At 37.0% G+C, this 16516-nt stretch overlaps 2 protein-coding genes across 5 annotated transcripts in view; one reads left to right on the top strand and one right to left on the bottom strand.

Annotated features, from left to right (window-relative positions):
• LOC579091 (kinesin-like protein KIF20B) overlaps nucleotides 1–11664 on the top strand; it is a 38465-nt gene extending 26801 nt beyond the window's left edge. For 3 of the 4 annotated variants that reach the window (XM_030985902.1, XM_030985899.1, XM_030985900.1), the window contains 9 exons: nucleotides 655–765; nucleotides 1128–1190; nucleotides 1820–2031; nucleotides 3092–3206; nucleotides 4559–4669; nucleotides 5220–5346; nucleotides 7796–7807; nucleotides 9453–9649; nucleotides 10479–11664. In XM_030985902.1, coding sequence (XP_030841762.1) covers nucleotides 655–765; nucleotides 1128–1190; nucleotides 1820–2031; nucleotides 3092–3206; nucleotides 4559–4669; nucleotides 5220–5346; nucleotides 7796–7807; nucleotides 9453–9649; nucleotides 10479–10574 — 1044 coding nt within the window. In that variant the 3' untranslated portion in view covers nucleotides 10575–11664. The remainder of the gene's footprint in view (nucleotides 1–654; nucleotides 766–1127; nucleotides 1191–1819; nucleotides 2032–3091; nucleotides 3207–4558; nucleotides 4670–5219; nucleotides 5347–7795; nucleotides 7808–9452; nucleotides 9650–10478) is intronic. The other variant, XM_030985901.1, reaches the window with a different exon arrangement.
• Nucleotides 11665–15485: 3821 nt separating this feature from the next.
• The window catches only part of LOC577835 (AT-rich interactive domain-containing protein 5B), a 38407-nt gene continuing 37376 nt past the window's right edge, over nucleotides 15486–16516 (bottom strand). Inside the window, exon 10 of the mRNA XM_030985898.1 lies at nucleotides 15486–16250. The gene's annotated coding sequence lies outside the window, so the exon portion shown is untranslated. The remainder of the gene's footprint in view (nucleotides 16251–16516) is intronic.

The raw sequence follows: 16516 nt of genomic DNA, 5'->3' as shown, positions 1-16516 counted from the left end.
GAATAAGATTCTTGTCTACAGCACACATCTTGCTGTTCAGATCACATGTCCAGCTGTAGCCTCGATCATCAGCCTGTCTGCACTTGACAGTTTTACCTTTCTTTAAAGGCATCGTTTAACAAGGTTAAATCTAAGATGCATGGCCCTACATGTTATCAGTGTCTGTGATATGGTGTAACATTGAAGCCCTAACAGAATTGTGCTTCAAAATGATCATGATGTGCCTCAAAAAGTAAAAAATCTTTGAGTGACTGGTTTTACCATCCTCATTTTCCCCAATAGACTGTAGTGTTATAAAAACCATTGAGAAAACGAAAAATGAAATTTTGATTTCCAATCATAAATATCTTGATAATCGGACAGCTGATTGGCTTGTAAAAGTGACTGACCTAAAGGTTTATAATTACGATTGCAGCATGAGCTAAATCCAGGATTTTGTTTCAGAATCTGGGGCAATGTTATAGAGTCGCTTTAATTTGCTTTACTGAAATACGTTTCCATGTACATGTACATTGCTTGGTACAAGAACAAGAACAAGAACAACATTGATGCAAGCTTATACTGTAAGAATGTTGCTGATATAATGAATGCTTCATACAAACATCATGACAGTGATTAATATTGTTTCCATTGGTATGTTTCCCTGTGTTGTAGGACCAAGAGGCCTCCAATGAAGAACTGAAAGCTATTGTTGAGACCAAAGAGAGACAGATTGAGGAACTGGAAGAAACACTCAGCTCTAGAGACGAAGAGATCAAAGAAATGGTAAGTAGAACAGTTAGTAAAACGAGATACGCTACAGCCCTAACAGAACTGATTTTAGTTCAGGTATTGAAAAGCTGAAGGAAAATTTGTCAACAACTGCTCTTTACAACTCAAATGTGTGCCTATAAATAAAACAACTTTACACCTACATGGGGTAGAACATTCCTATTTGATGTTCACTTCCTTTTGACTACAAGCTTCGAGCGTCTTACGTAAAATCATAGTGTCATGTTGCTTTAAGGATGAACGTAGGAAGATGTATCAGTTATCGTAAAAGAAGGAGTGTGTGACAGACAATGATCATACATAGTTTCATTCAGTAATGTTTATTTGTTGTTGTTGTTGTTTTTTTTTACAAATAGGAGGCTAAACTAGAAACATCTTCCCGGAAAGCATCAGTAGAGGAGTCCGAGACACAAACTGAGGTAAAACATTTGAATTGCATGTTCAGGAAATCTTGTACGTAAAACCTCTAAAAAAAAAAGACGAGAATAGTGGTCTTTACATGCAGGCGTCTCAAGAAATGCTTTAAATAAAAAATTGTGATTGTTCTAGATAGATGCTCTCTCCATTCAAGTCGATATTAAAATAGGTTTCACTGTATTGTTCTATTCTTATTTCAGAATATTTTGTTTGAGAGCAATTTCTTCAGAGACAGACTGATTGAAACTGCAAAAGACAGTGAAAGTTTGGAAAATAAAACAGGATAAAATCATGAAGTAATATCTAAAATTTCTATCAACATGAAATCCCCATTGTCCGACTAAGGAGAGTGCTGATCAGGAGAAGTGTTGCAAAAAGCTGTGACTATTTGAGAAAATTCCAAATAAAATCATTTTAAAGCCCGTCTACACTAGTTTGGCCAAGAGGGATTAGTCCACCCTGCTGGTCACTGACAAGTGGATTTCTCATTAACTCAGCTCTCAAATAACAGACAAAAAAGAGGATCATGGGGGACCAACAGGCACCACTTAGGCATTGTTTTCTATATAGAGGGAACAAGTAGTACAGTAGGGCTTTAATTTAAAATATCGCAAAATCTCTCTCTTTTTAGATGGAGTATTCCTCTGAGAACTTCACCTCCTCCTCCTCCTCCGAGGAGAGCGCTGATCAGCAGCTGTCCCGCAAGAAGATGTCGGGTATGCCTTCCACCACCTCTCTGGCATCCACCATCTCCACCACCAGCACTGAGGAGGATGATGATGATAGTATCATTATCATCGAGCCGGAGGATCAAGCCGGATACAAGGCCGGTCGCCTCTCAAGGTATGGATCATACATAGAGCTCTGTATCATCATCAGTCAGTCAGTGAATAGACCAGTTCACGGTTAGCACATGGCTGCAATGACCCCGAATATCCACAGATCTTCAAAACATGAAGAGGTCCCACTTTGTACATTTTGAAATAATCAGTCCTACAGCGATGAAGATGCTACATACTTAGCCTTTGTTTCCCCTTTTCAGAGAATACTTCCACCTGTGTATCATGGAGTTCTCTACTTGTACATAAATGAATAATGATTACATAATTTTCATGAGCACGTATCCAGTATTCCATCTCTGTGCATTTCACAATTTGTTCTGCAATGACCTTTATCTGCTCATGCTCAGACTGCAACCGTGAACTGGCTTATTAAAGGGAGTGTAGCATGGCAAATACTGGTTCACGCCATCTGCGACTTCTTTTGGACAACTGCTCGTAAACGAATTCACTTGATTAACGGTAGTCAGCAACTTTATCTCTACATGGTCTGCCAGCGTTCGTGAAACAGACTGAAATTCTCCTGACGCTTCGGTTTTGCGTATGTTGCACGCACCTGATTGCTGCGGTCGCATTGTCCGTAGTCGTATTAAACCTGATTGGTCCCCGAGTCAGGCCACGGGAAAGACACATAGTCTCATCATGCTACACCCCTTTTAATCATTCAATCCATCAATCAATACATCAGTCACTCAAGCAGTCAATCATTCTCGGCTATGCTGGATAAAAATTAGGGAAATCTCAGAAATGAATTCCATTCTTTTCCAGTCAGGGAGAAGTAAAGGAATTTATTATCCCCCAAATAACATAGCCAGTCACTCTTATTTTGTGTCCATGAGAAGATGTTTTGAAGACATTTCAAACTTGAAATAGGTGGAAATTATGATCATTGAAACTCCATCAGGAAAAACTCATGGAAAATCTGGGAATCCTGATTTATTAAAATCAACATATTTTGATTCACCATATATTTGTGTAACTCTTGTTTAGAGCATGAAGTTAACCTTTTTTCTGGCAAGCTCCAGATTTGAATGCAATGCTAATTCTCTCTGCATCTTTTTCAGAGTGGAGATAGATGCTACTCCTCTTCAGAAGAAGAACTCGCGCAAGGGACGGGCCACCAAGATCACAAAGACATCGCTGAGGTCGTCCAGGAAGAGGGGAGGAGGAGGAGATGATGTAAGTAGTCCAGCTCTTATAACAATTCATTTTCTAGGACTCTAGCAGAGGTGCCAGCCAGTACGATGTAATCGTATTTAGTACGATAATACGATATTACCTCTCAAAATACGATTTTCCAAACAAAAAAAGAAGAAAGAAAACATGTTTTTTTTTTTTTTTTTTAAATATTTTTTTTAATACCGGTACCCATAAAAACCACGGAATCGCATTAAAACATGAACAAGTAAACCCCCGCAGCCCCAACAAAAACTTTGCTTTACAATTTTCTTTTAAAATTTTAATGAAAGAGCAAACATTTTACTTGACTGTATACGTACCAGTATCACATTTTTCTGAAATTTTACTGGGGCCAACCGGCCATTGGTAGTGTCGAGTTTTCGTGAAAATCTGATTTTTCTCTCCAAAATCTGATTTTTTAGGATACTCGGTCTGTATTTTTGTGTCAAGAGGTTGGCATCTCTGCTCTAGGTACAGATAACATAATGATACAAAGAAAATAACTGTTTTTCTATGTACTGCCTCACCATTTACAAATAATTGACCAAAACACATACGTTACATTATACACCTGATCATTCAGACTAATGACCATTTTGCAATTTGCACTCCACACTCTCCACTTCACTTGGAAGCATTCCAGCCAGCTCGTCCCCATTTTTGAAGGGATTGGGTAACTTTGTCTCAGATTCTGAAACAAAATCCTGGATTTAGCTCATGCTGCAATGATAATTATAAACCTTTATAGACCTTTACAGACCTTCAGTCAGGAACCCCATGACTTTTACAAGCCGATCGCCTGTCTGATTATCAAAATATTTATGATTGGAAATCAAAATTCAAAAATTGTTTTCCTAATGGTTTTTATAACACTACAGTTTATAGGGGAAAATAAGTATGGTAAAACAGGTCACTCAAAGATTTTTACTTTTTGAGGCACTTCATGATCATTTTGAAGCGCAAGTTTTTTTTTTTTTTTAATATTACACCATATCACAGACACTCATAACACGTAGGGTCATGCATCTCAGATTTAACGTTGTTAAACGATGCGTTTAAAGGTGCACACTTGCTTATTAGATAAAAATGATGCTCACGTCCTTCCATGTACCCATTTTAACACCTGGGTGGAGAGAAGCCATGTACGTGGGGGCGTACTTGTAGATGAAGGTAGGGAGTAATTCCTGCAGCCCCTTATCAGGGCAACCGAGCTCTCGCCGGGTAAAGATTCCAAAGTCTTGTAGAAGTGCATATGGACGTTTTATGATGATGATGATGATGATGATGATGATGATGATGTTGTCGCCATCGTTGTCATCATAATCATGACCATTTGTTTAATTATTGCTCAGGACCAGGAAGAGAGTTCCAAGAAACTGAGAGGAGACGATGGAGTTGGGGTCAAGCCAAAGGGTCGTGCACGTCGTGCCACACGGGCATCCAGTAAGACCAGTCTCAATGAGGTAAGGGAATGTTTGACTAGAACTGTACATGTGTGTGGAAAATAGGTTGTGAACAGAGCTTTATTTCTGCTGGTCAATGATTAGTTTGTTTTGAATTGGCTGCAACACTTCAACAAAGTGAGATCTATAATAGCCCCTGGGATCACACAATAATAGTTTGTTGTGTTTGTCTCTCATTCCATTGCCTGCTGTTCTTAATTTGTTTCCCCTTCTTGTTTTTAGTGGGGGTGTGTGTATCCCTCTGTTTTCTTTGTATATATTCTCTCTCTCTCTGTTTCTTTGATGTACTCTCTTTCTTTTCTCTCTCTCTCTCTCTCTCTTTCTTTTTCCCTCTTATTTTTCTCTCTTTCATTTCTCTCTCTCTCTTTCTTTTCTCTCTCTCTCTCTCTCTCTCTCTCTCTCTCTCTCTCTCTCTCCCTTTCTCTCTGTCTCTCAGAATTCCTATCCCTTTACCCTTCCACACTCTCAAAGACATCTATGTATCATGGTGTACCTCTCTATCATTCAATTGATTGTCTCCATCTTTGTCTCTCTCTCTCTTGTCCTGCAGGAGATAGAGAACCAACCGGAGGATAGGACATCCCCTTCCGCGACCTCGCTCTCAGGTAGCAGTCAGAGGAGAGGCCCTCTGGCCAGGATCAACGAATACCTTCAGAACTCTCCCATTGGAAAATCAGGTAAGTTCATATCATGGGATCGTAGGACATATCGAGGGGTCAGTGACACAAAGACGTAACTCCATATTTTGCCAAAATGAGTATTTGATATCAAAATGTTCAGAAAATGTGCAGGAAACACAAAGACTTAACTCCACCCAACATCCCATTGAAGTCGCTAGTGAAACATAGACTTAATTACTTAAGGCCCAAGTGCTCAGTGACACATGAACCACTTTTTCTTGAAAGGGTCAAACTGGAGTTACGTCTTTGTGTCAGTGACCCCTCGATATGACGTTGGCTGTTTGCTAGAAGGTTGTAAGAGATATGTCTTGTTGATGGCAGTAAGGGCCTTTTGGCAGGCATCCAACCATTATTAATCTCAGAGATGTTGATGCAGCCTGTCATTGTGTATCTTTGTTTCATGGTACTGTACTGTATTCATGATCATTTAGCTGATAGATAAGCCTTATTCTCTCTTGATGCAGTAAAAAAAAATTGCAGCAGCAAGATAACCATGTACATGACTCGCTAAGGGAGGGGGGGGATCCCATCCATGACCTCACTGTCGGGTAGCAGTGACAGATGATGCCCAATGGCTAGGCTCGACGAATATCTACATAACCCTTCCTTCGTCTGTCTGGTGACTTTTAATCTTGGAGGTGTTTTAAGGGTGACCCCACATTTGCTCTCACAACAGTTGATCCAGGCTTTTTTCGCCAAAGGTAAAGGGTTAGGTTAGGTTACAGGAGCAAGTGTCTTACAACTGTTTAGATGGATGATGATCGGGATACAGTCTTCTATTTTCTTCTTTGTACAGTGCGCTAAATTCAAAATGACTCATTAGAAAGATAACCCTCATTCACAGATGGCGCAGTGAAATGCCTTTAAAAATGCCGTGTCAAAAATAAGAATCATTTCAAGTCTAAATGTGAATGGCAAGTGAGATAGAAAACATGAATGGTTTGCAGGCAAGTGCTTATAATTTCGATTATATGCTGTATATCCTGTGAAACACTCAATGTATCATACAAATTGTGCTGCACGTGGCCTTCTAGTACAATACCTGCTCTATCCTCATAACCATATTACAAAATTAATTACTCACCCCCTTCCTGTCTCCTTCAATCCTCTTGTAGACATATGGAGTCTTTCAAGTTTTTCAACAACAAAATAATTGTTCTAAAAAAAAAAAACTTATCTATGAATGCTACAATATGCTTCATAATCATACTTATTGTGCAAGAAGCATTGTTGAAATTGATTTTATTTCCCTGTTGTTTGTTTTAAAGCTGATTGTCACGTGCCCTGTTTAATTGTGGTTAAGATTAGACGCATGAATTATAATAATATGAACTCTCTCTTCGTCGTATTTTGTGGAAGCCCCTATCATGTCTCATATTTTCCTGAGATTGTAAATCTTTGTTATCATGCACCAACTATACTAAAATTAAACAATCAAAAAAAGAAATCATGCAATCCAGTTATTGCCATCAATCATGTTTCCAGTTAGTTGTCCAATCAAAACTAATAGGGACTTTTAGATTTGCACGAAGACAATGGGGATTGCTACGATCGACGCCCTTTTAATGCACTGCCTTGAATGGACGTCACACGTATCAGTCCACGCAAATCTAAAAGTCCCTAATGAAGCACCTTCAAAGAGAACAAAGAAATGAAGCTATTTGTACCATTTTCATGACTTTTTATCATTACGTCCAAGACTTTCTTGTTCATCAAGTTTTCAAACACTGATTAATTTCATTTCATTAAGGTTGTCATAATAGATGTATAGTACCCCTGTTGGGATCCTTAACATTCTAATACGTGTATGTACATGTATAACATTTATACTCATACTATAGTGTCATTGTACAATTCTCAATATGACTCTAATTTGTAACCATGCCTGTCTAATTCTACATGTAAGAAAGTCCTGCAATACATTTACCTTGCCTTTCTGTATCTGAAAATAGAGACCCTGTTAAAGCTTAAAGGTAAAGACCACTTTTGGAAACGCCCCCCTCTCAAAAAATGAAATGGAAGCTCTTATTACCAATCATGTGAAAGGATATGTTTCGACTAATAAGTGATCACTCAAATTTTGCCGAGAAACCGCCTACTAATTGATATATTTGGTAAATTATTATATCTATTTGGACCTGATAGATTTAACGCACGTGTGCGTAGTCCCATATACATCTTTCTGTGTACAGTGCTTGTAACTTTACCAAGACTGGGCCAAATTTCTTATCATTTTGATTCCAGAACCTTGCAGTTCACACCAATACTTATAAGCTAGATAATCAACCTTTTCTGATCGATTCCACAACGTTTCTTTCACAATGCAACCGCATGACCATAACTGGTCTTTATCTTTAATGGAATAAATGAATGATTAGTACGTGCTCACTATCATATTCTTTCTTTGTCTCGCTTCTTCCCTTTTACCGCTTCCCTCTCTACATAGTGTATGATACTGGTGAGTAACTTGTGCATATGAGTAGTGAGTCAAAGAAATATACTGACTTGGATCTGTCTCTCTGCAACAATAAATACTGCAATTTCCATATATTTATCCTGCCTCTTTTCTGTGTTGTAGCGTTTTCTTCTCTGCATGCTTTTGCTTTGGAAAGGCTACGGTTTCTTATCTACCTCCCCTCCCATCTCCTCCCCCTTCCCACCCCAACAACTAATTGTGAATTTCTATTTCTCCCTAGTTCTCTCCCCTTTTACTTTACCACTCTTTTTCATTCTATCTATGAACATGTTTGTTTTAGTTTTTTATCTCTCCTTTTGTAGCTCCTCACTTTCTCTCTCTCTCTCTTTCTCTCTCTCTCTCTCTCTTTCTCTCTCTCTCTCTCTTTCTCTCTCTCTCTCTCTCTCTCTCGATGATCGTGATCTTGAGTTGCGCGTTGAACCACTTCTTGCTATATATCTACATGTAGAAAGCATATATCTGGCTTCCTTTAGTGCAGTATAGTACTGTTCATAATTATGGTCATATATATTGTATTGTATTGTGTTCAGTATTTTTATCTCGCCATTATAAATATCATTCTTGAATCATTAGTAGAACTTATGAACAAAAGCATTCCATAATTTACTTTGTGACAAACGTTCCTTGCTTTCAAAATACATGTACACAGAGCTCATAAAATGTATTTCTGCTAAATGTACATTACATTACTGTTTATGTATGTGCCACATAGACACATGTTTCAAGTTTTCAATGTTTGATGTGTTTACGATCTAGCAGGTTTGCTAATAGTGTGCTGTGTTTTTCTTTTTTCTTCCCTTGCATGATGGCTCATCATTTTTAATTCAAATCAATTCAAATCATTTTGTTTGCATTGTTGATTTTATCTTCTTTTTTACCTTGCAATTTGCTCTTAATGTTGCTTGATAATTTGCAAATGTATCAATGGCCATTTGTTATTTTTTCTTTCACCTAAATATACTAACTCTTCTTTGGGGTAAAAAATATGGATTTAATCTTTTTCTTCTTCTTGTTTGGTAACTTTTTTTCTTCTAAATACTTCTCTAATATATTACAACTTTTCATTTCATTATATTTAATGATTTTTATTTGCCTTCTTCTGCGCCATTGTATGATTATTTAAATATTCCTTTTTTTGTTTGTTCAATGCTACACTGTACCTAACTTCCTTCCATGTGTGAAATCTCTCATTAACATCTCCTTTGGTTTTTGCTTTTGTATATTATTTTGCTGAATTCTTTTTGTGGTTATTATTTTGGCATCCATATTATTCTACATATTTTGGGGGAACAACATTAATTAATCGCAATTCATGATGGCGAAACCTTTTGCATCCATTCTCACCTCTCTCACCCTTATCTTAACCTTCACCATTTCCTCATCGATGAAATCCACCCCTGCCCTTGCTCCGTCTCCCATGCTTAACATCCACCATTCAATATCTGTTGCCATAACAACATCATAGCCCCATCCTCATCATTATCATGCACTTCCACGGGTGCGGCCATGGGTGCTGCATCCCCCTCCGCAGAGGAGGTGACCCCGTCCCCACCCTCTTCCCATATCAACCTCATGGTTAAATCATTAGCATGCACAGTCAACCTCACTCCAACCGTTATCCTTCCAGCCAAACGCCTGGTAGACACGGCCACGGCTGCTGCCTCCCCCTCCTCCGCTGAGGTGGTGAAGCCTCCGTCCCCCTCCCCGCCCAAGGCCGTCGAGATGGCCACCTTCGTCCCCTCCATGGTGCCGGAGAGACAGAAGAGGAAGAGGAAGCTCTACAAGACCGATATTTCTGCACCGTTTGAGGCCTCCCCTCATGAGGTAAGATTCTCTTCTTTTTCTTTAGATCCATCTTTTTTTTTTTCTCTCTCTCTCTCTCTCTCTCTCTCTTTCTCTTGTACAGTCAAACCTGTCTATTGTGACCGCCCAAGGGAAACACAAACAGTGGTCATTGTAGACAGGTGGTCTTTGTAGACAGGTTCCTTTAGTACATGTTTCAACGAGAAACCTTTTTCTAAGGAAACAAAAAATGTGCTTGTTGTAGACAGGTGGTCACTAAAGTAGGTTTGGCTGTTTATTAATTGTTAAGTAATTTACAATGTGCTTGTCCACTTAATACTGTATGGTGCACATTTTTAAAGTTACATATTGAGAAGTTCTAATATATTTAGGTAGAGTCATACTAAATGTATATCAAGGATAGCCCTATTTCCTTTTCTTTTTTCCTTTCTCTTCTCTTAACTTCTCTTTTCTTCTCTTTCTTTCTCTCTGTCTTTCTCCCTCCCCTGCCTTCTCTCCCAATTTCCAATATCTCTCTCTGTCCTATTCTCTATAATATAATTGCAGAGATGTACCTATGACATCACACCTACTAACTCTCACACAAGTTTATTCCTATTTGAAATAAAATTGTTAAATATCAAATATTGCGAGATTTCCCCCCTAATACAGTAAGTGCGATACAGGGAATGTCTTTCATAACATGACCATCTCAATAATAACTATTTGGTTCCCCTCCCCCCCCCCCCCCCCCCCTGGACCCCTTTTGGATGTAAGACCATTTGTCACTCTCTCTCTCTCTGCATGTAAAAGTTATACGTATTGCCTAATAATGTTCTCTCTTTCATTTCTAAAATTTCCTTGCTTGCAGATGATAAGCCGACAATATGTAGGCGAAGCCAAATCTACGGAGGGCGCTGTTACAGTTATCACACGAAAGCTTCGCTCTCGAGCCAAGAAATACTGAAGAGTTTCCCGCCATGTAGCTGTGAAAAATGCATTGAAACAAAATCCTGAATGTGGTTGCCAAATTTTTGTGAACTATGGAATGCTCTTTATTTCGAGAATATGCATGATGCAATGGGGTTACAGTTAGATGTGACTTTGCTTAAACAAATACTATGTCCCGACAATAGAAATGTGTCCTTCTTATTTTCTTAACTTTTACATCTACTTGTAGTTATCAATCCTTTTGCATATCGTCGGTGGGGTGACACAACCTTGTATCTCAATTTTTTGAGATTTTTATTTGTTTGCATAATTTTGTTCCTAATGGCCTACGACACCACCTGATAAATCCATGGATCGCCTCCTTCTCAGTTTTTTCACAAATTCCACACAAACACCCTTAAACTAAACCTCGTAACTTTAACCCCCTTTGAAGCTGCACTGACAAAACCTCGTAACATAAGATACGTAATTCCTTTTCCTTGTAACTCACACACGGCCTAACAGTACTGAAGTTAGTGTATTCAAATCCTCGTAACTCTTTCAGAGTTGAAAGTAAGGACTCGTATCTCAATTTGAATAAAAACTAAAAACTCGTATCTCGATGTAGATAAACGCAAAAACCTTGTAACTCACTTTCAAATATAAAAACAATTATTTTACTGTATTTCAACAATGACATGAAAAATTGTATAAATATTCCAGTTTTAAAAAGAAAGGATGGTGTCACAGCACTAAATTTGTTGAGACAGGAAAATTCATGATTTTTGAGATACGAGGTTTTGTCACCCCACCGACGATATACTTAAAGTACTGTACAATACAAGATGAATGTGTCATTTTGTACATTGCATTTTACGGCTGTACAGGAATGTAAACTTGAATTAGTGAAGTTTCAAATATCAACATAAATCATAAATTGTTCTTCATATTGTTGTTAGTGTATATTTTTCAGCATATGGTCTTGCTTTTGTTAACTTAAAGTTTAATCCTGAATAAACGTTACATAGGGCCCAATGTGACTTTCAATGCATATTGGATTTGATTCTCTTGTAAGCGCTGTTATATCATGTCATCAGTGTGGGATCAGTTCAAATTCAAGAAAGGGGTAAATTAAGAGAAGGAAAAATATCAGGAAAAATTGCATTTGCAGCCAAAACTTTATTCCAAGCTCAGTTTTACTCTGTAAACAAAATATTGCCATTCAATTTATAGTTGTTGCTGAACCCAAGATATATGTTGAGTTGTGGACAAAACATGCTTGTGGCATAAAAGTTAGAACTTTACTGTATTTTGTAAATAAAAAGTAGATGAAAACATTCTAAGATGTTAAAAAAATACAATCACATTATTTTATTTGTGCCACATTATGCATACAAAAATTATATGTGGTATATCTTCAATTGCCAGATAAATGGATATTAACAGAGGGAATATTCAGTCCTTTAGAGTATTAGGAACTCTCCCTGCTAATGCTTTGCTGCAAGGCACTCAGCAATATCCAATGAAGCCCAAGAAATGTGTACCTTTAACTGTATATGATGTGTAAATAGAAAAATATAGAGTAATAATCTTGTTATATGACAAATGTAAACATGAATAAGGCAGATCATGGTACTTTCTGCATCAAATTTGAAGTAAATAATGAGAAAGAGAATGTGTAAAACATGACTTGTATAAATGTACATGTAGTTTCATAGAGATACTAACAGTGCCTGGCGTTAAACAGAATTTTTTTTACATAGAATTAGGCAGATATGGACCAAAATATGAGAAAGAAAATGGTTTTCTTCCAATGAACGGCCTTCAAAGCAATATTGTTGTACATCAGCAATTTGCATAGTGTATAGAACACATCTAACTGTGTTGAAACGGATGAGCAAAATTTGATGATACACTGTACAGAATGTACAGCGGGATAAAGAAGTAATCATATATGTGTACTTGTATTCATATGGCATGTATTTGTCAACACATCACATTTTGTAAATGAATAATGCATGGGTATAAAATTATAAAATGCATTTAGTACTAGTGTAAAACAGAAATTTGCCTTGTCTTTGGGCAGTGTGGGTTCATTTTCTAAAAAAAAGAAAAGTCATAATGCTATTTTGTATACTTGTACTATTAAGTGTGAATCTATTGTTAAAATGCATAACAGACTTCTATTTATAGGATTGCAAGATTGCAAGTAAACTTTGTAGGCAATATGATATTGTTGTATGAAGAAACTTCCAATAAAAGCAACATGAGTTTGCTTATCTTGCTATAAACATTTGTCTTCAGTACTTTTTTGATTCATTTGCCTTAGATACAGTATATTACTTTGGTTTTCATCAATTTCCAAGCTCTCACTAATTTACATGAAATCTCATGTTTTGTAAATGAAAATGTTCTTTGAAATAGGTTCCTTGGTCCCCGTTTAAGATATCCTAATGTGCGCTTATGAAAGTTGCGTTGCATTGAGAATATACCTCGTAGATATTCAATTCAGGTTTTCAATTTTAATCTATTTTCCATCTTTAAAAAGAAGAACAAATATAACATAGTATTGACACATTGTATTAAAATAATAATATAAACATAAACATGGAGGGATACCCTTAATAAGCAGGTGGCTTGTAGGCAGGGCCCCGGTATACAATATAAAATTTACAACTTTGTTAGAGAAATATCTAAACATTTGAGAAAATTATAAGACAGCAAAATTAAATATAAATCAGGAAATTGTGATCATCTTAACAGCTGCTATAAATAGACAGATACAGGCACGCATCCACACACAGACATACAAACACCCTAGCATACACACACACACACACACACATGGTATGGTCTGTTGAGAGCAAGAAAGCTGTCAATTTCATGTGTTATAGCACTTTACATTGAGTTAATGCCTTTCTGCTCTAATCAGACGGTGTTGTGAGTTTGTGCATACAAATTTGAACAGATTGTAGAAGTGGCATGAGTTGATGTTGTCAATTTAAATTATTGTCTCTTAAAGGTCCTATGTCCCATTTGCAGGCCAAAAAAATGAAAAGTTAAATTCCAACTGCATTTGAAAGATAATACTAATTTAGAACTTCCCTAAAAAAGGTGGGGCTTGAAAATGTCTTCAAGTGGGAAAATAACGACAATTAGTTGTCAAATCGACTTTAGGGCTATAGAGCCCAAAAGTAATAGTCTTGATTTTCAGACAATTGTACCGAATGGTCATACGTTTTATGCTGCACAAAGATTCAATCAGTTTAATCTTGGCCATCACAAGAAGTGGGTTATTAATGTAGACAAATGCTCATGTACCCTTTACAACTCTTTTCATGTATGTTATTACCAAAGAAGAAAAAAAGCCAGTCAGTCACTCAATAGTGTCTGACAGTGAAGTCTAGCAAGTAAACGGGTTTCCTTGCATAATTTGAATATGAGGACACTGCTAACGTTTAAATTTCACAGATAGGACATACATGACATATTCATAATTCCTGAAAGTTCTACAGAATTTGAGGTTGGCTGCAAAAGGGACATAGTACCTTTAAACAGCAATCCAAACTCTGTAATGAGTTAGTTTGTATGAGAGCAGAAAATGAGAGAAACAGAATGGCAAAAGTTTGAAATACATTGATTGGACCATTTGTATTAAAGGGAGTTATGAATGTTTGAAAAATGAGAGAACTAAATCTACCAGGTATGTGAATCTGAAACTGGCATTTTGGTCGATGGATTGTGACAAGTAGTCATGTACAACGCTTTTGTTTCTCATTTACAAAAAATGATTAATTTCTGTTTTTCTCCTTAGTCCCATTTCCCTTGGGTTTACCACTCTCAGGCCTGATAAAAACCCGATTTAAATCGGTTTCCCGATTTTTTTTTATTTTTCCCGATTTTTTCCTGATTTTTTTTTTCTTCCCGATTAAATTAAAAAAAAAAAAGAAATCTTGATTTTTTTATTCTTCCCTATTTGATCCTGATTTTCCCGATTTCTCTCTTATTTTCTCTATTCTTCCCTATTTTGCCCTATTTTTGCCCAATTTTTCTACTCGAAAGGAGGGAATGTTGTTACATGCCATTTTTTCCCAGCGAATCCTCTTTTTTTTTTTTTTACTCACGGGGGGCGTGGTTGAAGGGAAAACAAAAAAAAACTTTTTTTTTTTTAGTGCTCACTATCACCCCTGCACTCTAAATTTACTAAGGATAGCATTATCTTCATCACCTTGAAGCGGCACTTAACTGGAAGAAGAAGAAGAATATGATAAGTGCTCTTGATAGAAAAGACCCTCCTGACTCAAACATTTTGAAACATTTACATTTTAGCCATTTTGCGAGTTGAAATTAATGCGACAGTTATTCGGCACTGCCTCACAGGGACATTTAAGATTCAGTCAATTTGAAGAGCCCATATACCTTCAGCGTATACAAATATTTAAAATTGATAACTTTCCTATGTTTTGTCAGATTTTAATTCAAGTTTTACCAGTCTAATTTTTGTCTATTGAGGTTGAATTTTCCTTTAAGTCCCATAAATACTTTTTTCTTTTTATTAGATTAGAATAAGGCAAGATTCAAATCAAATTCTTGTGTGATTCAACATTCTCAATGACAATTACTCTGTGGCCAATATCCCACACCTACATGTATGTAACCATATGTCAGAAACCTTGCCCTAACCCTGTACCTTTTGACAAAATAAAAAGTTTTTCTCCTGCCATAGAGGATCGATGGATTAGAGGATCAATGGAGGTACAAAATAATGGATCATAACTAACACTACTAGTACTGTTAGGGATTGAAGTTCATTCAATTCACTCCACACTGGACAGCTTTCAACAAAGCTTTTTGGGGTGGAACAAATTCATGATCCAAGATTGAGATGTTTGGCCCATACTTTTTTAAACCAACACATACATAATCAATAAAACAAAATGCACAGCTGTTCTGAAGAATTCCTATGCAAATACTGCATAGTTTTTATTTACTTTCATAATCAAACAACATGATATATAAATAGTACATCGGTTCCAGTTGGAGTATAAAAAAATTGTCCCTACCATAATTTCAATATCTGATATTTCTCCCACACACAATAAGTAACAGATGCTTTACAAGAAATAGAGGGGTTTTGATACAATTAAGCATAAATGCCAGTTTTGGAGTATTCAAATATCAAAGCCAAGATTGTCAATATAGAGACCCACTGCAAAAGCATACTCTATTAATTAAAGCCATATATACTGTACTAGAAGTGCATGTACCACCGCAAAATCCCCTCCAGCACCATCTAAGGTCATCTGTAGCAGTATAGTCCCGTAACTCTCTACTTCTCTAGCTGCGCTGTTGGTTCTCGCATTGACTTCTCTGTCTGCAAAGTGGAAATTAGGTATCGAGTTACGTGCTGTTGGAGAGTTGACCATGAGATGGCGCTGTGCAATAAACAGTCGCTTGGGCAGAAAGTTCATTGGTTCAGTATCGCTTTAAATTATCAATACTAGAGCAGGCAATTGACAGCCAGAGGTGCGTTGACGAGTCTCTTCACACCGAGGTACAAGCCAGTTTGGCTCAAGTGCACAAACATGTTAACGGCAGCCATAAAGACAAGGATATCTAACCAGGCGTCTAGGTGTTGTCCGTTCATAATTTTGTGCATTTTTGGCAACAATTCACCTCCTAAATGATAATATCATCATCAGATATGTAAACTCTTTAAAGGTAAAGACCAGTTATGGTCATGCGATTGCATTGTGAAAGAAACGTTGTGGAATCGATCAGAAAAGGTTGATCATCTAGCATCTAGCATCTGCAAGGTTCTGGAATCATCAAAATGATAAGAAATTTGGCCCATTCTTCGTAAAGTTACAAGCACTATACACAGAAAGATGTATATGGGACTACCCTATATCTCTCACAGACCATGAGAGAAACAAATTTACCAAATATGTGAATTAGTAGGCGGTTTCCCGGCAAATT

Source organism: Strongylocentrotus purpuratus, unplaced genomic scaffold (genome assembly GCF_000002235.5).
Source record: "Strongylocentrotus purpuratus isolate Spur 01 unplaced genomic scaffold, Spur_5.0 spur5_scaffold_15, whole genome shotgun sequence".
Lineage (NCBI taxonomy): Eukaryota > Metazoa > Echinodermata > Echinoidea > Camarodonta > Strongylocentrotidae > Strongylocentrotus > Strongylocentrotus purpuratus.
Note: the sequence above shows the minus strand (reverse complement) of the source record. Positions and strands in the feature narration are given on the sequence as shown.